This window comes from Marasmius oreades, chromosome 9 (assembly GCF_018924745.1).
Source record: "Marasmius oreades isolate 03SP1 chromosome 9, whole genome shotgun sequence".
NCBI classification, from domain to species: Eukaryota; Fungi; Basidiomycota; class Agaricomycetes; order Agaricales; family Marasmiaceae; genus Marasmius; species Marasmius oreades.
The window spans coordinates 409,813-426,792 of NC_057331.1; the positions used below are offsets into that span (position 1 = coordinate 409,813).

The following is a 16,980-nucleotide window of genomic DNA, read 5'->3' on the forward strand; positions in this document are numbered from 1 at the left end:
TCGTAATCTCTGCCCATGGAAAGGTAGGCATCAGAATACCGACTCGGACAATGGTGGAACCGGGCACCATCGTCGGCACTCGGCATTATGATATGGCAGAGCTCGTGTCCTCGAGCCTAATTATAATAGTGTGGCTGTTGCCAGGTTTACACAGGGAGATCATCAGGCTTTCCTCCGAAGCTTGTCGCGTTTTCATTACTCGTTCGTAGTGTTCGTTAAACGTAGAACGCTGTGCGAGTTAAAAATACATGATTCGTGCACTATTAGATAGGTGTGGAGTAAGGTATACATGTCCAACAGCTGAACGGTTTCAAGGTAGCTTTTGCGACCGCTCCGTGACGATGAGTCGAGTTCAAGATGTTGTAGCAACCATCAGCTGGCTGATGCACGTCAAACAGTATCATTTGCAGACCTCGGCGGGTCTGTTTCGGGGTGCCGTACGGTCGAAATTATTCCTGGCAATTGAACGTGAACGGTAGTAGGTAAAACCTTTACTCCTAATAACAGGAAAAATTCAGGTTTCATATAGACTCAAGCGGGATGAAACCCGGTACCACTCACCTCGTTCTACATCCGGCACCTCCGAAACCACAGCAGAAGACTCCATTTCCCTCTTCTTTTTTGCCAGCCGTTGCTTCAGATGGCGTTGTATTCCGACGTAGATACATGAAACGACGATGACGGCGATGACTAGTAAGAGTGCGATTGGGATAGCGTTAACCGCCAGGTTGCCGGCTCCTTCAGTCATGGAAGGTGGTCTTGGCAAGGTTGAGTTGGAGCGAAAGAAGGAGTAAAGAAAAAAGAAAGAAACTGAGTCGCGAGCTGTCAAGGTCTATATAGCTAATCTCAATCTCTGGCTAGGGTTTACGGTCACGATCGTGGGATCAAGCGCTCCCCAATATGTTCCATTACGACGGTCTTTTGATTGAATTGTTCGATTGAAAGCGTGAATGGAACGTTAGGAAACGAAGGAAGGCGTCCACGTAACGCTAACCGTACTGTCGAACACAAAGCGTGGTTAATTTCAACGTGGTCTCCTCCGCTTTCGTGAACAGGCTTACCATGGGAGTCAACTAAACTGAGGGTGCCAAGGGTATGCAGCTTTGACCAGGTTTCGTTGAAATTACTCGCGGGTAGCATCCGCAGCTTTGGCGCTTGAAGCTTGATTAAAGGCTACTAAGCAACATCGTGTCAAGGTAGTATGGAGTTGAAAAGGCTCACCTGTCCTTGAGTATTCTCACCAAACTCTTCCTAGATTCTGAGTATCTCGGCAGCCTCCATGATCGGCATCGCAACGTCTTCATGATACGGAAAAATCCGCGAACAGAAGCCCTCGTAATTCACTATTTATTCTCACGCCGCCTGAACTGACCGTCTTTTGGACTAGCGCAATCATCAATGGAAGAATGAATTCAATTCTACGTCACCAATGACATGTTATAATGTATCTCAGTAGTGTAATGATGATTATGATATGTAAATTGCCTGATTGGAAGAAAATATCTCCGACGTAATACAAAATACAAAATACACTCGCTCTACGTTAGCCCTTGGGCTAGCTTTGGGAGCCTCAGAGCACCCATGAATTATACTTGATACAACATCCTATTGACATAGTACAACACAGTGAACGACAAGAAAACATCAACGAAGGTATCAATAAATTCTACAACACAGGATTATACAAACACAGGATTCCGTATAAACACCGTCACGAGCGAGGCCTTAACTCAACTGATGTTAGACCGGTCAACATCAATCATGTAGCCCCTCTGGCGCCAGGTCGGTCAAACCAAGTGCCCAATCAGATTCATGCAACTGTTTCGTCCTCTCAACCGTCTCAGTCAGCCTTTTAAGTTCCTTCTTTTCATCACTTGTTGGCAGCGGAGTAAGAGGTATGGGTGTCGTTGGAAGTCTGCTAGGAGAACCCGGAGAAGCAGGTGGTAAGGGTGGTAAAGGGCGAACGTAAATCTGCGATGTCGTCTTCGACCGACCCTGCAAAATGATCATCTTTGACTGTAGCAACTGAATCTTTTGCTCAATCAACATCTGCCGATCTGTCCGTGGTCGCGCAGGTACAGGAGGTAAAGGGGACTCTGATGAGTCTGTTGTGCGACTGTTACTCGTTATTGTCGAACGCGAATTGGTTGAGGAATTGATGGTAGTGAATGAAAATCGTAAGAACTTGTTCCGTCGACGTTCTCGCTCCCGAGTAGCGGCGGCGATGGGGCTGGTGACGGAGAACGACCCAGAGGTTGGAACGGAATATAGCGTTTGAATTGGGGGAGGACTATCGCATTTCTCGAAACTCGCGCAACTCTCACTGTCCGACTCGCGTATCATCCGGTTGTTCTGGAATGGTATTGGCATCGCATCGGACATCCTTCGATATCTGCAGCGGAAGTACAAGATGGTAGCGCCAGCTATGACGAGGAGAGTCGCGAATCCGAGAGTTAGGCCAACGATGAGGGCTACGTTGGGTGTCTTGCCTTCATATTTCTCGTGCGATGGCATTTGATTTGGTGAACTACTGCCAACCGGAGAAGAGGCTGATACAGGTGGTGGGGTCCTATTGAATGTAAATCGTGTCAGAAAAGATAAAAGTGAATGGCATGCTAATTACTGACGGCGAGGTCCCACTGATGGCGCCAGCAGAAGTCGGATTCACGGATACGGTCAATTGTTTAACCGAGACAGGTGCCATTCCTTTGTTGTGATTTGAGTTGTCCTCCATCTTGAAAACCCCAACATTGAATAGCCTGAACCATGGAGGAATCGAGGATTCAGTACCAATACAGAAACAGACGAGTGATAAACACACCCTGCTCTGTGGAAATGAATCTGAGCGCTTCCGGTAGAAATTGTCAAATCCAACTGTGCACTATCACTGTCACCAGACCATGAAGTAGCACCATGATCATCATCGAGCTTCTGCTTCCTCAACCAGATTTTCCCTGGATCACCGTTCTCTCGCATCCAAAGAAAGGTATTGTTTTGAGCGGCCGTTGGAGGGGAGGGAAAGGTTATGTTCAAAGCCCATACATATTGTATCGGTCTGTTGGATTCGAGCCGTTAACACTAGGAAAATATCTTCCACAAGATTCACTCACACCACAAAAGCCAATAGAAAAGCTGCAAGGAGCATGGTTCAGCAGCCCGTGCTGAGCGAACTTAATGCAGGCGAATCGTCGAAAGCCAAACCAGGGCGTCGAGTGGGAAAGGACAAGAAGAACAAGGCGCCAGCCTCAGTGAGAAAAGAATCTGGAACTGGAAAGAATAAGGCAAGGCCTCATCAGGGTAGCTGACAGGAAGGCTTTACTTGGTGAAGGCTGTCGCGGTAACAGTGCAAGGCGATGCCATCTTGATGCACTTGTTGATGAGAAATTTTCGGTTCGGCGCCGAATTTGGGTATGGTGCCGCCCGCCTAAACCGCCCCGGTCCAAGCAAGCTCTCCGAGCCCGAGAATCCCGAGAATCAGTGCGAGCCGGCGGTTGTCATTTGGAACGTCCCTTTTCCGTGTTGAACTTATCGTTTAACATGTGACCGTGTCAGTCACAAGACTTAGACACAAGACTCCATAGACATTAGTAGTTACTCATGTACATACGTCTGTCACTATATTTACACTATCATTCACATGGATAGTTTACTTATCTACCAATAGCTTATAAACCTCACAGTAGATGACTGAGCATTCTCTCACATCTACTTATATCTACCAATAGCTATATAACCTCTAGAGATAACAAGAACCTTGTTACTCAGACACATTCATTAGATACTATCTTTAGTTCTAACTCACACAGACGTGCTTAGCACGACATAGCACGACATACCTATTATTATACCTACACAGTAGTATAAAAGCTAGGTAGTAACAACCTGTAAAGACAGGCTGTTCTATACGAATATCCTACCTCTTAACTCTAACAAGTTATCATCTCAAAAGTCCTACAAAGTAAGTCATCCACTGTGCATATAGGCTGATAGCCTTGCACCCTGCTCTTTCAATAGGTTATGGGCCCCGGACGCCACAAAACACCCTAGTCAGTGTCAACGGCGGACAGACCTATGACCCTTTGCGGGACATAGAGAAGTTCACCAGTGGATATCAGATATGGCATAAAGGCAAGAGTTATTTCGTTTATCTCTTTCCATCTATACTAGTATCATGGGCCTTCACTTTCGTACCAGCCCTATATCTACATTTTACACTTCTTACTCCTCTGGTCGTGCCCGCACGCTTGTGCAACGCAGACTGAGAAGGTTTCATCCATTTACACGGATGATTCACTTGGGACAACCGTTCGGACCCCAAGTTAGATAGCTTGTAAAATAATCACGGTCACTTTCGTATTTAAATAAGTAAAACTCCACTATATGCTATCAGTCATATAAACGCCTAGTAGTTTATAAGTTTGTTGTTTTGGGATCGCTCGTTGGACAATGCCTAAGCATGAACCTGCGGGTTTCATGTGAGAAAGCTTGTGTAACTGATGCAGATCGATCAACAAACTTTAAAACAAAAAGCTTTCTATTGGCATATAGATTTTTTACTATACATAGTGAGTCCGGGATTGAGACCGGATCACTGAAGTGACACATGACACATGGAATTAGTTATCTTAATTGATAACGACCGTTTGTGGCCAAACGGACTCATAATCTAGAGAAAGCAGATTGTTTGAAGCTTTTGCTTACAATCTTATTTCTTCTAGCAAATGTCTTCTTCCGAAGAATCAGGTGTTTTCGTCAAAACCCCTACTGGCTTTAACATTCCAGTAGTCTCTGGTTCTGACAAAGCCTTCTCTGTAAAGAATGATCCAGAATCAGACTTCCTAGTCGCCAACTTCAAGCAATATCCTCTTTATACCCAAATGGTCAATAACGCCGAAACTCCTTCTACTGCCGGAATTTCTGTCATCCCAATCTTCGATGGAAATGCACGTAAATGGGAAGAATTTTCTGATACATTCACAAACTACTGTAGAGTACAGAAATGTGTAACTGCATTGACTACTGCGGCACCTACTATTGCTGCTACCGATCATGCAAGCTATCACACCTCTGTCTCCACATACAATACTTGGTCTGAGAAAAATGAGCAGGCTCTTGGTTACCTCCACCTTCGCACTTCAAAAGCCATTAGAATTTCATACGGCAAAGACAAAACCGCTATGCAATTCTTCGACGCTTTGAAGCTGGCATTCCAATCCACCAAAGTTGCCAGTGCGAATGAAGAATACATTAAATATAATAATATATTCATACAGGATGGTGTAAATCCAATACCGGCCATTACCCAGATCACTTCCCATGCAGCTAGACTCCAGGAGAAAGGATATCCACTTGCGGATAAGCTCATAGCTTTCCAAATTGTTAGCAAGCTACCTCCTTCCTTCGGGAACGTCATATCAATTATCAACAATCTTACTGAGCGGGAGTTTACCACTCAAAAGATTATTGAAATGGTATCCACCGAATGGATGCAAAAACAGTCGATGTCTTTGGTACAATCGAATACTGCGAGAGTCACTGGGCTGAAGCATTTCAATCCAAACTTTCGACCACAATGGAATAATGGTCAAAAGAATCGGAACTTCAACCCGATTCAACAATATAACCCTGGTGCTCAGCAGAGCAACCAGAAAAAGAACTGGAAAGGAAAAGGAAAGGGGAAGCAGCCACAACAGAATCCTGGACAGGGTTCTAAGAAACAATTTAATAATAACAAGAAGCAGAAAGGGGGAGGAAAGAAAAATAAAAACTCTTCCGCAAATCATTCTGCCCCTGTTAAAATAAATTGTTCACGACTAGCCGATGAGCTCCAACTTGTCGAAATACACATGAATCGTGTTGGCTACAGTTGGGATGGAGAAGAAAGACAAATTGCGTCTACTTCAAATATTCCTAACTCTACTACCCGAGATCTTCAAATGATAGGAACGTCAACAAGTCGCAATCTTGGACGACCACTTCCTGATCATGAACCAGTTTCCGATCCAGATTTCAAAGACTTAATGGAAACATTTGGTGATAATCCGGATTTCTTCCAACCACCACTTGCCCGATGCACCATTAGTTCCACAGCATCTGATGTAAATCCACAATCTGAATACCAGGTTGAATTGGATACCAGATTGCCTCATACTGTTCCACCATCTCCTGTATTTATTCCTGAAGCTCTTCAATATACACAACTCGAAGCTACGCAGCAAAATTCCTTCGGAGAACCATCACAATCAGAGATGTTGATCAACGAAATGATTTTCAAGCTTCGGAGAAAACTTAGGAACAACATTATACAAAACATTCTTCTCACAGATGATGAAGCAAAAAAGAATAACCTGCTTCACGAACTAGAGGAACTGAACGTCACTGGAATTCACAAAATAATTCTATCACTCAGTTCAGAAGCTGCAGATACTCATCGACGAGAGTACAATGTCAATATCTACAGGATAGATAATATGACACCACAACAATTCATCTTCGAGAGCCTGATGGATCAGGACACAAAAATCGAAAATATTCGAATTGAACCACCGCTAATGGTTCATACTTCATCACACCTTTATCCATGGCAAAGCGCCAATGATATTAGACGACTAGTCAGGGATATCTCTCTGGAAATCGTATCAATGAACGAGCTTGCCAGAAGAAACTATCCTGATTTTGTGCGACTCTTCAAAAACAATTACATATGGAGAGATAATGCTCCAATACAAGTTCGTCTCCCACAATGCTGGAAAAAGGTTGTGGAAGAAAATCTAGAGTACAAAGCTCTTGATTGGTATCTTCAAAACCCTCTGAAGAATAAAGTCGATGACTATAACATCGATCACAACTGGCTTACTCAAGTCAGATGTGTCGAACGATACTTTGGTCTTACAAAAACCCCTTCTGAAGGACAGTTTGAAGTACAAACACCACATCTAATGTGCCCTAACTGCACTCCAGAAGAAGAAGAAGCAGAAAGGATTCGACGATCTGCTTACTATGATTGGATGGATGGTGATGAATACGATTCGGACACCTACTATGAGAAAGATGATCCATACAGATTCCAATTTGGTCTATCATCCGATACCCCGAATAATACTCCTGAAACAGGAGGATTAGTTCAATCATCTCCTGAACCTCTTCCGATTCAATTCAGTTCTCGCCTCCAAGAAGAACTCTCCAATGTTCATGCAAATGCAACCATTTGCTTCCTAATGGAAAATTCTCCAACTCCTGTATATGTCAATATGGAAGAAACTTCTAATACAGAAGAAGACACCCATATGGAGGAAACATCAGATCTAGAATGCGAAGTCATCTATGTATCTGATGATGAGCCAGAAATGTCTCTACCAGAGAATGAAACGATTGATCCAATGCCGGATCTTACGGATACAAACCCGAATCAAATCAACTTTGATGATTTCTCAATCAACAGTCCACCTCCAGACTTACCCAATCCAGTCATAACCCAAGAAGAGTACCTTCCCGCTGTCATATCTGAACATGATGTGATAAGGACGGATCTTGATCTATCTTGGACTCCTCTATTTATAAAAAATGGGTTTTACGTTGAACCAATGATCGAGAAAGTCCAAAGATTCAGAAACGACATGTGGGATCTTGGAGAAGAGGAAATCCTCAAAGAGTACCACAGCAGAAGAACTGCTGGAAAATTTGTGACATCAATGACTATAGGCCAAGGGAGCAATTCCATGGAACTCTTCTCACCTGCTCAAGAAGTAGCGTCGATCCGAAGATCCATGACACTGGCAAAAGCTTTACCAGTGAATTGCATCAGGAACGAAGTTGATCTTGATGATCCACATCTCACACCTTGGACCAGTCACAATTGGTTCCATATCAAGCGACGATTCAATCGGAGATATGAGAAAAGGCAAAAATGGCTCAAACGCAACAGTTTGAAAAGGAAAAGGGAGGCATACGAAGAATGCAATACCGGATTCGAAGAATCTGACTTTAATGAACATGTCAGACTCATGAATCAATTAGAGAAGGACAGACATCGGTCAGCTCTGAGGAAGATTAAAAATCAGAGAAAACAGCTAAAGATAGGCAAAGACGACATGTTTTGCTATATCTGCGAATCGGTTAAGCACTCTCGTGCTAACTGTCCTCTTAATCCACCTCAAAGGTGTTCTCACTGCCAAAGCCCTACTCATCCTGCCAATAAATGCCGAAAACTTCATCCAATGGTTGAAGATTTCAACTGGCCACCAGTTGATACTGGTAAAAGCCCATGGAAAAAGGAGAGCAGGGTAGATTACCTAAAAAGAATGGCAGAGGAAAATAAAAGGCGAATTTCCAAAGCTGCAAGAATGAGTACTGGCGGACGACCCCCCAGACCACAGCTCAGCAACAATTCACCATTGCAGAAGAAATGCTACAAGTGTGGAAGTACGGAACACGTCTTCAGGTACTGTCCACAACGCATATGCTTCAAATGCAAGCAAATTGGACATAGCTGGAAGGATTGTACTAGACATGGAGAAACTTCGCAAGGATACATCAGGAGACATCGCTTCTCTGATGGAATTTCCTACGAAGATCGACAAATGGAAGAGTCCGAGACCCCCAATGACTATCACAACTACAATGACTATGAATACAATGGTGAAGACACCTATGGTCGTGACTATGAATGCTGGCAAGATTTCTCTTTTACTTCAAAGCTCAATGCTAATCACTCACTACAGAACAACACTGATCAAACTTCTTGTATAACTACAATTGGTTGTAACAATGTTTCTGTATGTAACAATATATTTGCGTTTTCTACAAATGCAATGAGTGATAAGCAAGAAAAGCAAGAGAAATGGTTACTAGATAGTGGAGCAACACATCATATGACTCCAAATATCAATGATTTTGTTGACTATCACAAATTAAGCAACCCAATTGCAGTTCAGACTAGTGCAGGCAGTGAAGCTAACACGCCTATTACCGGTCTCGGAACAGTATTCATAGAATGTCATAAACCTAACGGCCACAAATGTGTCATAAAACTTTTTCCAGTCATGTACCAATGCCATAGTCCATATCGAATACTATCCACTGGTAAGATCGAACAAGAAGGGTACTACACCTTATCTTACGATCAAGCAACTTCTCTCAGATCCAAACGAGATCATTCTGAAATCCTAACTGGATATCCCAGTAGTGGGACAGATAATCTCAAATGGGTTGATGGAAAGGTACTCTCCAAGGAGAAATCACCTTCAATCATAATGGCTTCTCTTGCAAACATAGATTCATCTATTTGGCATAAACGTTTTGCACACGCATCTTACAATGTGCTGTGCAAGTGTCAAACTTCATGCAAAGGTTTCACCAAATCTACGATTCGTGAACCAACTACAGGGATCTGTAAAGGTTGCGCTAAAGGAAAGATGACAGCTAAATCATACCCATCTTCTAACAAACGCGCCTCTCAGAAATTAGAATTAGTTCATGCGGATGTACTAGAATTTCCAACCCACTCATATCAACAAAACAAGTATTGCTTAACGATGATCGATGACTTTTCCTCATTAGGATGGATCTTCCCTATCCGAAACAAATCTGATGTTTTCCAAAGGCTAAAAGAATGGAAGACATTAGTGGAAAACCTATCCAATCTAAAAGTCAAGAAGCTACGCTTCGATCGAGGGGGAGAATTCTTCTCTAGAAACTCAGATGAATTCTTCAAACAACATGGAATTTCTATCCAGTCATCTGCACCGCACATACATGAACAAAATGGACGAGCAGAACGTTTCAATCGAACGCTACGAGACAAATCTGAGGCACTTCGGCAACAAGCCTGTGCACCAGAAAGCTGGTGGCAATTTGCCATTGAAACGGCTCTTCATGTATACAACAGAACTCCAATTCATTCCAGAGAATGGAAAACACCTGTAGAAATTTATAGCAACAAACAACCTGATGTTTCATACTTCAGAACCTTTGGTTGTGGGGCTTATGTTCATAATCATAAAGAAGTACGCAAAAACAAACTAGCACCACGATCAGAAGCAATGATCTTCATTGGCTATGAACCAGGATCGAAAGCTTATTGTTTTATGCGCATTACTAGCAACTCTATCGTTGTTAGCCCCAATGCTACTTTTGATGAATCATGGTTTCCTAAATGCAAACAAGAAGCACCTGGATCTATCGAGATAGACAAATCTTCCAAACCAATCCATTCTACGCCTTTTTCCCAATACCCTTATAACGGTCATGATCACAATGATCATCATCCAAATTCCAATCAAAAGGACGCTTTTGACGAATTTTGGAACCTTCCCAATGATGATTCTGACGATGAGGCTCCTATACCGGATCCTGAATGTAATATTCCCAAGGATGAACAACCTCAGGAAAAACCTCATGAACATAATCATCCTCCACAACCTCCTCCACGAACTCATAAAAGATCTCAGAAAGTTAGAGATCCTTTGCCGCCTAGGGAAGTCGAACCTAGAATTCGCATACCTAGAATACAGGAAGGAAACGTCTATACAGGCGATCCTCTTGAAAACCAACAACAAGGCATGCGAAGTTGGCAAAAGACAGTTAATCCACTAGGGATACCTGAAAAGATACCAGTAAAACCGAAAGAAACTGTCATTCCTGAACAGGGAAACTCCATGAAAGAGCTTCTGACTAGACTTATTCAGGAAGGGGGAGAACAATTCATTAAAACATTTCTTTCATCCGCTATCAAACCAGATTTTGATACAGTCAAAGACTGGTCTTATTCTGAAATCCTCAACCTTCGCCCTAAAGAGGAACAGATAGAATGGTTGAAAGCTTGTGGAGAAGAACTGAAATCACTAAATGAAAGACAAGTATTTTCAGTAGTAAACCGTCCTACACACAAAAAACCAATCAAATGTAGATGGGTATTCGACAAGAAGTCGGATGGACGCTACAAAGCGCGATTAGTAGCAAAAGGATTTTCACAAGTCCAAGGCATAGATTATGACGAATTATTTTCACCAGTTGTACGATTTGAAACCGTACAACTACTTCTGGCATTAGCAGCACTAGAAGACTGGGAAATCTCAGCGCTCGATGTTAAAACCGCCTTTCTATATGGCGAGTTAAAAGAAGAAATCTTTATGGAACAACCAGAAGGATTCGTCAAGGATAAAGACAAGGTTTGGAAGTTACGCAAAGCATTATACGGCCTGAAGCAAGCCAGTCGAACTTGGTGGCATACGTGTACACAATCAATGATGAAAATGGGCTACATACGATGCACTTCAGATGCTGGCGTATATATCTTCCAAGAAAATGGCAAAACAGTTATTGCCATCATCTATGTCGATGATGCCCTATTTATGGGATCCGACAAGGACCTTCTCAATAGAAAGAAGAAGGAATTTATGAAAGTCTGGGAATGCAGAGATCTAGGAGAACCGAAGGAATTTCTTCGAATGAGAATCAGGAGAGATCGCAAAAATCGAAAGATCTATCTTGATCAATGCGACTATCTTGAAAAAGTAATCCGAAGATTTGATATGACAAATGCAAAATCAGCAAACACACCATTACCTGGTGGATACACACCGGTTACCAACACAAATACTCCAGATCCAAAACTTCGATCACAGTTCCAATCAGTAATAGGATCACTACTCTACCTCATGCTTGGAACACGACCTGACATTGCACATGCTGTTATCAAATTATCACAGCATGGCGCAAATCCATCCCGAGATCATCTTGATCGATCAAAGTATATCCTCAAATACCTCAGAGGAACTTCCAAATATACACTCACATATGATGGAAAGTCAAACATGGGATTCATGGCCTATTCTGACTCAGATTGGGCAACAGATCCCAGTAATCGAAAATCACACACTGGATATTTAATCAAGTTTGCCAACGCACCAGTCTGTTGGGTCTCACACCAACAAAAGACCATTGCATTGTCATCTACGGAAGCCGAGTACATGGCACTATCCGACTGCGCTAGACAAATCAGATGGATTGAAAACCTCTTTGGAGAAATAGGATTCCCATTAGAGTCAATTCCACTAATTGGCGACAATCAAGGATCACTATTCTTGAGCAGTAACGAAGTACAAGAAAAGCGAACCAAACACATGGACATCCGCTTTCATCACATTCGCGAATGCATCACTGAAAAGAAGATTACACTCTTCTATTCTCCTACAACAGAAAATCCTGCAGATCTTCTCACGAAGAACCTAGACAAAATCAAGTTTGAAAAATGCCGTAAAGAACTTGGATTAACTTTCCACTGATTCTGTATTACTATACCACATGAATTCAGTGAGGGGGAGTGTTGAACTTATCGTTTAACATGTGACCGTGTCAGTCACAAGACTTAGACACAAGACTCCATAGACATTAGTAGTTACTCATGTACATACGTCTGTCACTATATTTACACTATCATTCACATGGATAGTTTACTTATCTACCAATAGCTTATAAACCTCACAGTAGATGACTGAGCATTCTCTCACATCTACTTATATCTACCAATAGCTATATAACCTCTAGAGATAACAAGAACCTTGTTACTCAGACACATTCATTAGATACTATCTTTAGTTCTAACTCACACAGACATGCTTAGCACGACATAGCACGACATACCTATTATTATACCTACACAGTAGTATAAAAGCTAGGTAGTAACAACCTGTAAAGACAGGCTGTTCTATACGAATATCCTACCTCTTAACTCTAACAAGTTATCATCTCAAAAGTCCTACAAAGTAAGTCATCCACTGGTCATATAGGCTGATAGCCTTGCACCCTGCTCTTTCAATATTCCGTACATACCTCAAGCACTCGGTGCGCAAGACCATAGATGACTCCAGCTTTTGACAATCACGGCTCATGATATCCTCCTTTATTACAAGACATGGGACTTGATATTGATATCTTGCGTAAATGTTCGACGTTGACACCCAGTTTCCAGGACAATTGAACAGCGTACGTGACGCAGGGTCATCCGGGCGAACCTGAACTTTGTGTAGTTTCAGCTTCAGATTCTTGCGCCTCGCTACCTCAGGCTTGTCAGTTTCATGACAGAAGGCTGTCACTCTCAGGGTACTGTTTAAGTTCCTCTCATGTAAACAGGCTCAAGCGTGAACGTGTCGGGCTCTGTTATGTTTGCCAGGGTATAGTGAGATGTAGAAGAAGTGGAGGTGGTCGCAGCGTGATGTAGGGAAGTGGAACGCTGTAGTGCGATGCAGAGCATGTGTAGTGATTTATCAACTAGCTGTAGTAAGATGTAGTTGTGGTTGAACTGTGGTAAATGCAGTGAAGAGGCGCAGTCTTTGTCGATGTCGGGAACTTCTACATACCCGGTTCACCATCACTAAGTCGTCCTCTTGCCTTGCCTTTCTCTGTTGAATGTACTATCTAACCGTGTTTGGTGGAAACAGGCCAACTGACTTCGATCCTAGTATTGACTAACAGCCGAGTACGCAAGTATCCAAAGATGAACTTCAAAAGCACTCCATTGTGAAGCGCAGTGTTGAATAGAGTGTAAGAACGGAGAAACGTCGGAGTCCGTCGGAGCTCCGGAGTGCGAGAGAGTGGCTAAAAGGAATGTATAACCTCAGTGGTGGTTTGACACTGAGGTGTGAGTGTATGTATTTAGTAACTATATACTTTAACGGAGATTAAAGGCACGTGTTTATTTGATATACAACACTCCCCCTCAAGATGAACACTAATCAAAAGTAAGTCCGAGCATGGATGCGAAGCATACGAATTTAGCCCGAGACAGGGACTTTGTAAATGTATCTGCAATCATTAAGTCGGTTGGAACATAAGATAAAGAAATTTGTCCTTGTGAAACTGTTTGTCGGATCCAGTGGAAATGGACGTCTATGTGCTTTGTGCATGCATGAAATGTAGAGTCCTTTGATAAACGAATAGCACCTTGATTATCGTAGTATAAGTCCATTGCATCGGATCCGCTGTCGGCATTCAGTAAAATCGGTCTTAGCTCAGATAACAACTTGTTGAGCCAAATTGCTTCTTTGCCGGCGTGAGTTAACGCGACGTATTCGGATTCCGTGCTGGAAAGCGTAACAATAGGTTGCTTTTTCGTACTCCAGGAGACCGCTCCGGATCTGATAGAAAATGCGAATCCTGAGATTGAATGGCGGTGCATGTGCGATGCCCAATCGGCATCCGAGTATCCGGACAGGTATAATTTGTCTCCTCCGAGTTCAAGCTTAACGTCCCGAGTTCCTTTCAAATAACGGAATACATGTTTAACGGCGTTTAGGTGAGTTGTTCGGGGAGATTCAAGAAATTGAGAAAGGGTATTAATGGCGAATGTGATATCCGGGCGAGTCATGATACTTGCATACATCAGTGAGCCAATTGCTTCACAATAAAGGGATTTTTCGTCGGAGTTTAATGGATGTGGTGATACGGCAGGAGATTCGAGACTAAGGTCAATTCCGGGTTCCATCGGAGTATCTGCGGTCTGAGCGTCCTGTAGATCCATACGCGTTACAATTTGGTCAATGTACGCATGTTGGTCCAGGTAGATTTTTCGGGTTTCTCGGTTCCGGGATGAGCTCATTCCTAGAAACCAATTAAACGCACCAAGATCAACGAGTTCAAAGTGCTCGCCGACTTGTTTCTTTGCAAGTGCATTAGTTTCTTTGGAGTCCGCGATGAAAACGAAGTCATCTGTAGCGCTGGCTATAATGCTCCAAACTGTACCATCAAATTTGTAGTAAACGGCTTCATCCGCATGACATTTGGTGTACTGCATGGTTCCGCAAATTTTCTCCTCCTTCGCTCGGGTCCACTCGTGTGCTCCCTGCTTTGTACCGTATAAGGATTTCTTAAGTCGGCATACTATTCGCTTTCCGTGAAGGTGGGTTGGAATGGATTTAAATTCGGAGTAGTACGGAGGAAGTTCCATGTAGATTTTCTGGTCCGGTGGCAGTGTACCATAGAGATAGGTGTTTTTGACATCTCCGTGGTCAATTTCGGCTCCGAGACTTGCAGCGACTGCAAGTAGTGTACGGATCGTTGCCGGACGCACCGTCGGAGCGAACGTATCTGTGTAGTCTACGCCAAATTTCTGCGTAAAACCCTTTGCTACTGCTCTCACCTTGTACTTGGCAACTTTTCCTTCGGAATCCCGTTTTCTCCGGAGGACGCATCTAGATCCGACAAGATTGACACCTTTGGGTAGCTCTACTAGATCCCAGGTTTCCATCTTTTCGATCTGATCGTATTCGGCTTGAAAGGCCGGTCTCCAGAGTTCCGCTTCAGGTCTGGTCAATGCTTCCTCTACACTTGGTTCGTCTTCTACGGCGACCATCGCTTCCGCAATTAATTCATCTAGATTGAACAGGACTCCCCCTGGTTCTAATCTTTCCTCCTCGTCTACAAATCCAGCGAACGCGGCGTCCTTTTGGGGTTTGATATGATGAGCCTTCACGTTCATGTTGTTCATCATTCTCCAACCACCGGGTCCGGGTTTCGCAGCTGTTGTTCTTACAGGACGGCGATTTATTTCGGGTTCCGGAGGTTGTTCCGGTTCGGGTTCCGGAGTTCTCGGTGGTGTTGGTGGTGGCGGATCGTCCGGGATTTGTGGCAATGGTGGTGGAATAGTGGCGGGGACTTGTGGCATACCGGAAATGCTCGGATTGGACTCGGAAAAATTCCTAGAGGTTGGAAAATCAGGTAAGTCTGTCTCCCCCTCAATGTGAGCAGTTCCAGGTTCGAATTGTTCGTCTTTGTTGAAGACTACATCCCGTTCAACCGAAACTTTCCGCTTTTCAGGCCAGTAAATTCTGTACCCTTTGGTTGCTTGGTCGTAACCAACAAACCTGCCTTCCTTTGCCCTTGAGTCTAGCTTTCCGGCTTCTAAGTCCTTCACCCACACTTTCCGTCCCCATTCTGGTACCTTTGCGATGTCCGGTTTTAATCCGGTTCCGGCTTCCAGCAGAGTTTGATCATTCTTCAGTCCTCTATGACGAAGTCGATCTTTAACCCAAAAAGCATGGTTAATTGCTTCAGCCCACAAGTTCCTGGATAACTTGGCACGTATCAACAGTGCGCGAGCCATGTCCAGTGTTGTCCGGTTAATCCGTTCAGATCCGCTGTTGGATTGCGGCGAATCGTGGGCTGTCAAATGACGAATGGTTCCTCTAGACGCAAGATAGTTGTCAAATTCTGTAGACAAAAATTCTCCGCCTCGGTCCGCTCCGAAAATTTGGATAGGTTGGTTCCGTTGAGTCATCATCCATGCCTCATACTCCTTGTACTTCTGCAGAGCTTCCGATTTATGCTTCATGAAGTGTACCCGCGATTGCCGAGTGTGTTTGTCGTGGAAAGCAATGAAGTAATTGTGACCACCTAAGGATTTAACGGGTGCGGGTCCCCAAACGTCGGCCGTAACTTTTCCGCCAACAACTGGTTGGAACGATTCTTCTTCGCTTTCCTTTGGAAATGGCCTCCGAGTAATTTTCGCTTTGACACAGTCTTCGCAAAATTCTCGAGGTGACTTCGGATCAATTCGGATTCCGGTGATCATTTCGTGTTTGATCATGTAGTCAATGTCGTCATAGTTGACATGGGCAAGAATCCGATGTGCTTCCATACGACTTAGAGTAATGTCCGGAGTAGATGATTCGGCAGCATGAGCATGATGATCTGTGATACGATAGAGATTTCGGATCCGGGGAATTCGGCCGACAATTTTTCCATCGGACGTTTGAATAATGCATGTACTGTTGTGGATTGTAAGTTTGCATCCCGCTCGGTCCATGCTGCTGACAGAAATAAGAGTGTAGACCATTTGTGGACAATAATAGATGTTCTTCAGCGTAACTTTCGTCGGACTTTTCCCGGGTCCCATCGGAAAGTAAACCTGCATGTTCCCCTTGCTTATGGCATTAAAAGATCGTCCGTCAGCAGCCGTAATAGGCTCCGGAGGAATTTCGACGT

At 43.6% G+C, this 16,980-nt stretch overlaps 2 protein-coding genes across 2 annotated transcripts; both read right to left on the reverse strand.

The window, feature by feature from the left end:
- Positions 1-390: 390 nt before the first annotated feature.
- E1B28_013056 (uncharacterized protein) lies at positions 391-748 on the reverse strand (the record flags this gene model as incomplete). Its single annotated transcript, XM_043158201.1, has 2 exons — positions 391-497; positions 562-748. The coding sequence occupies 2 exons, from the start codon at positions 746-748 to the stop codon at positions 391-393; spliced, it is 294 nt and encodes a 97-aa protein (XP_043003545.1).
- An 845-nt stretch (positions 749-1,593) lies between these two features.
- Positions 1,594-3,345, reverse strand: E1B28_013057 (uncharacterized protein). The gene is made up of 4 exons (XM_043158202.1): positions 3,111-3,345; positions 2,822-3,055; positions 2,628-2,759; positions 1,594-2,569 (listed from the first exon to the last, which is right to left on the reverse strand). The coding sequence occupies exons 1-4, from the start codon at positions 3,143-3,145 to the stop codon at positions 1,756-1,758; spliced, it is 1,215 nt and encodes a 404-aa protein (XP_043003546.1). The 5' UTR covers positions 3,146-3,345; the 3' UTR covers positions 1,594-1,755.
- Positions 3,346-16,980: the final 13,635 nt, after the last annotated feature.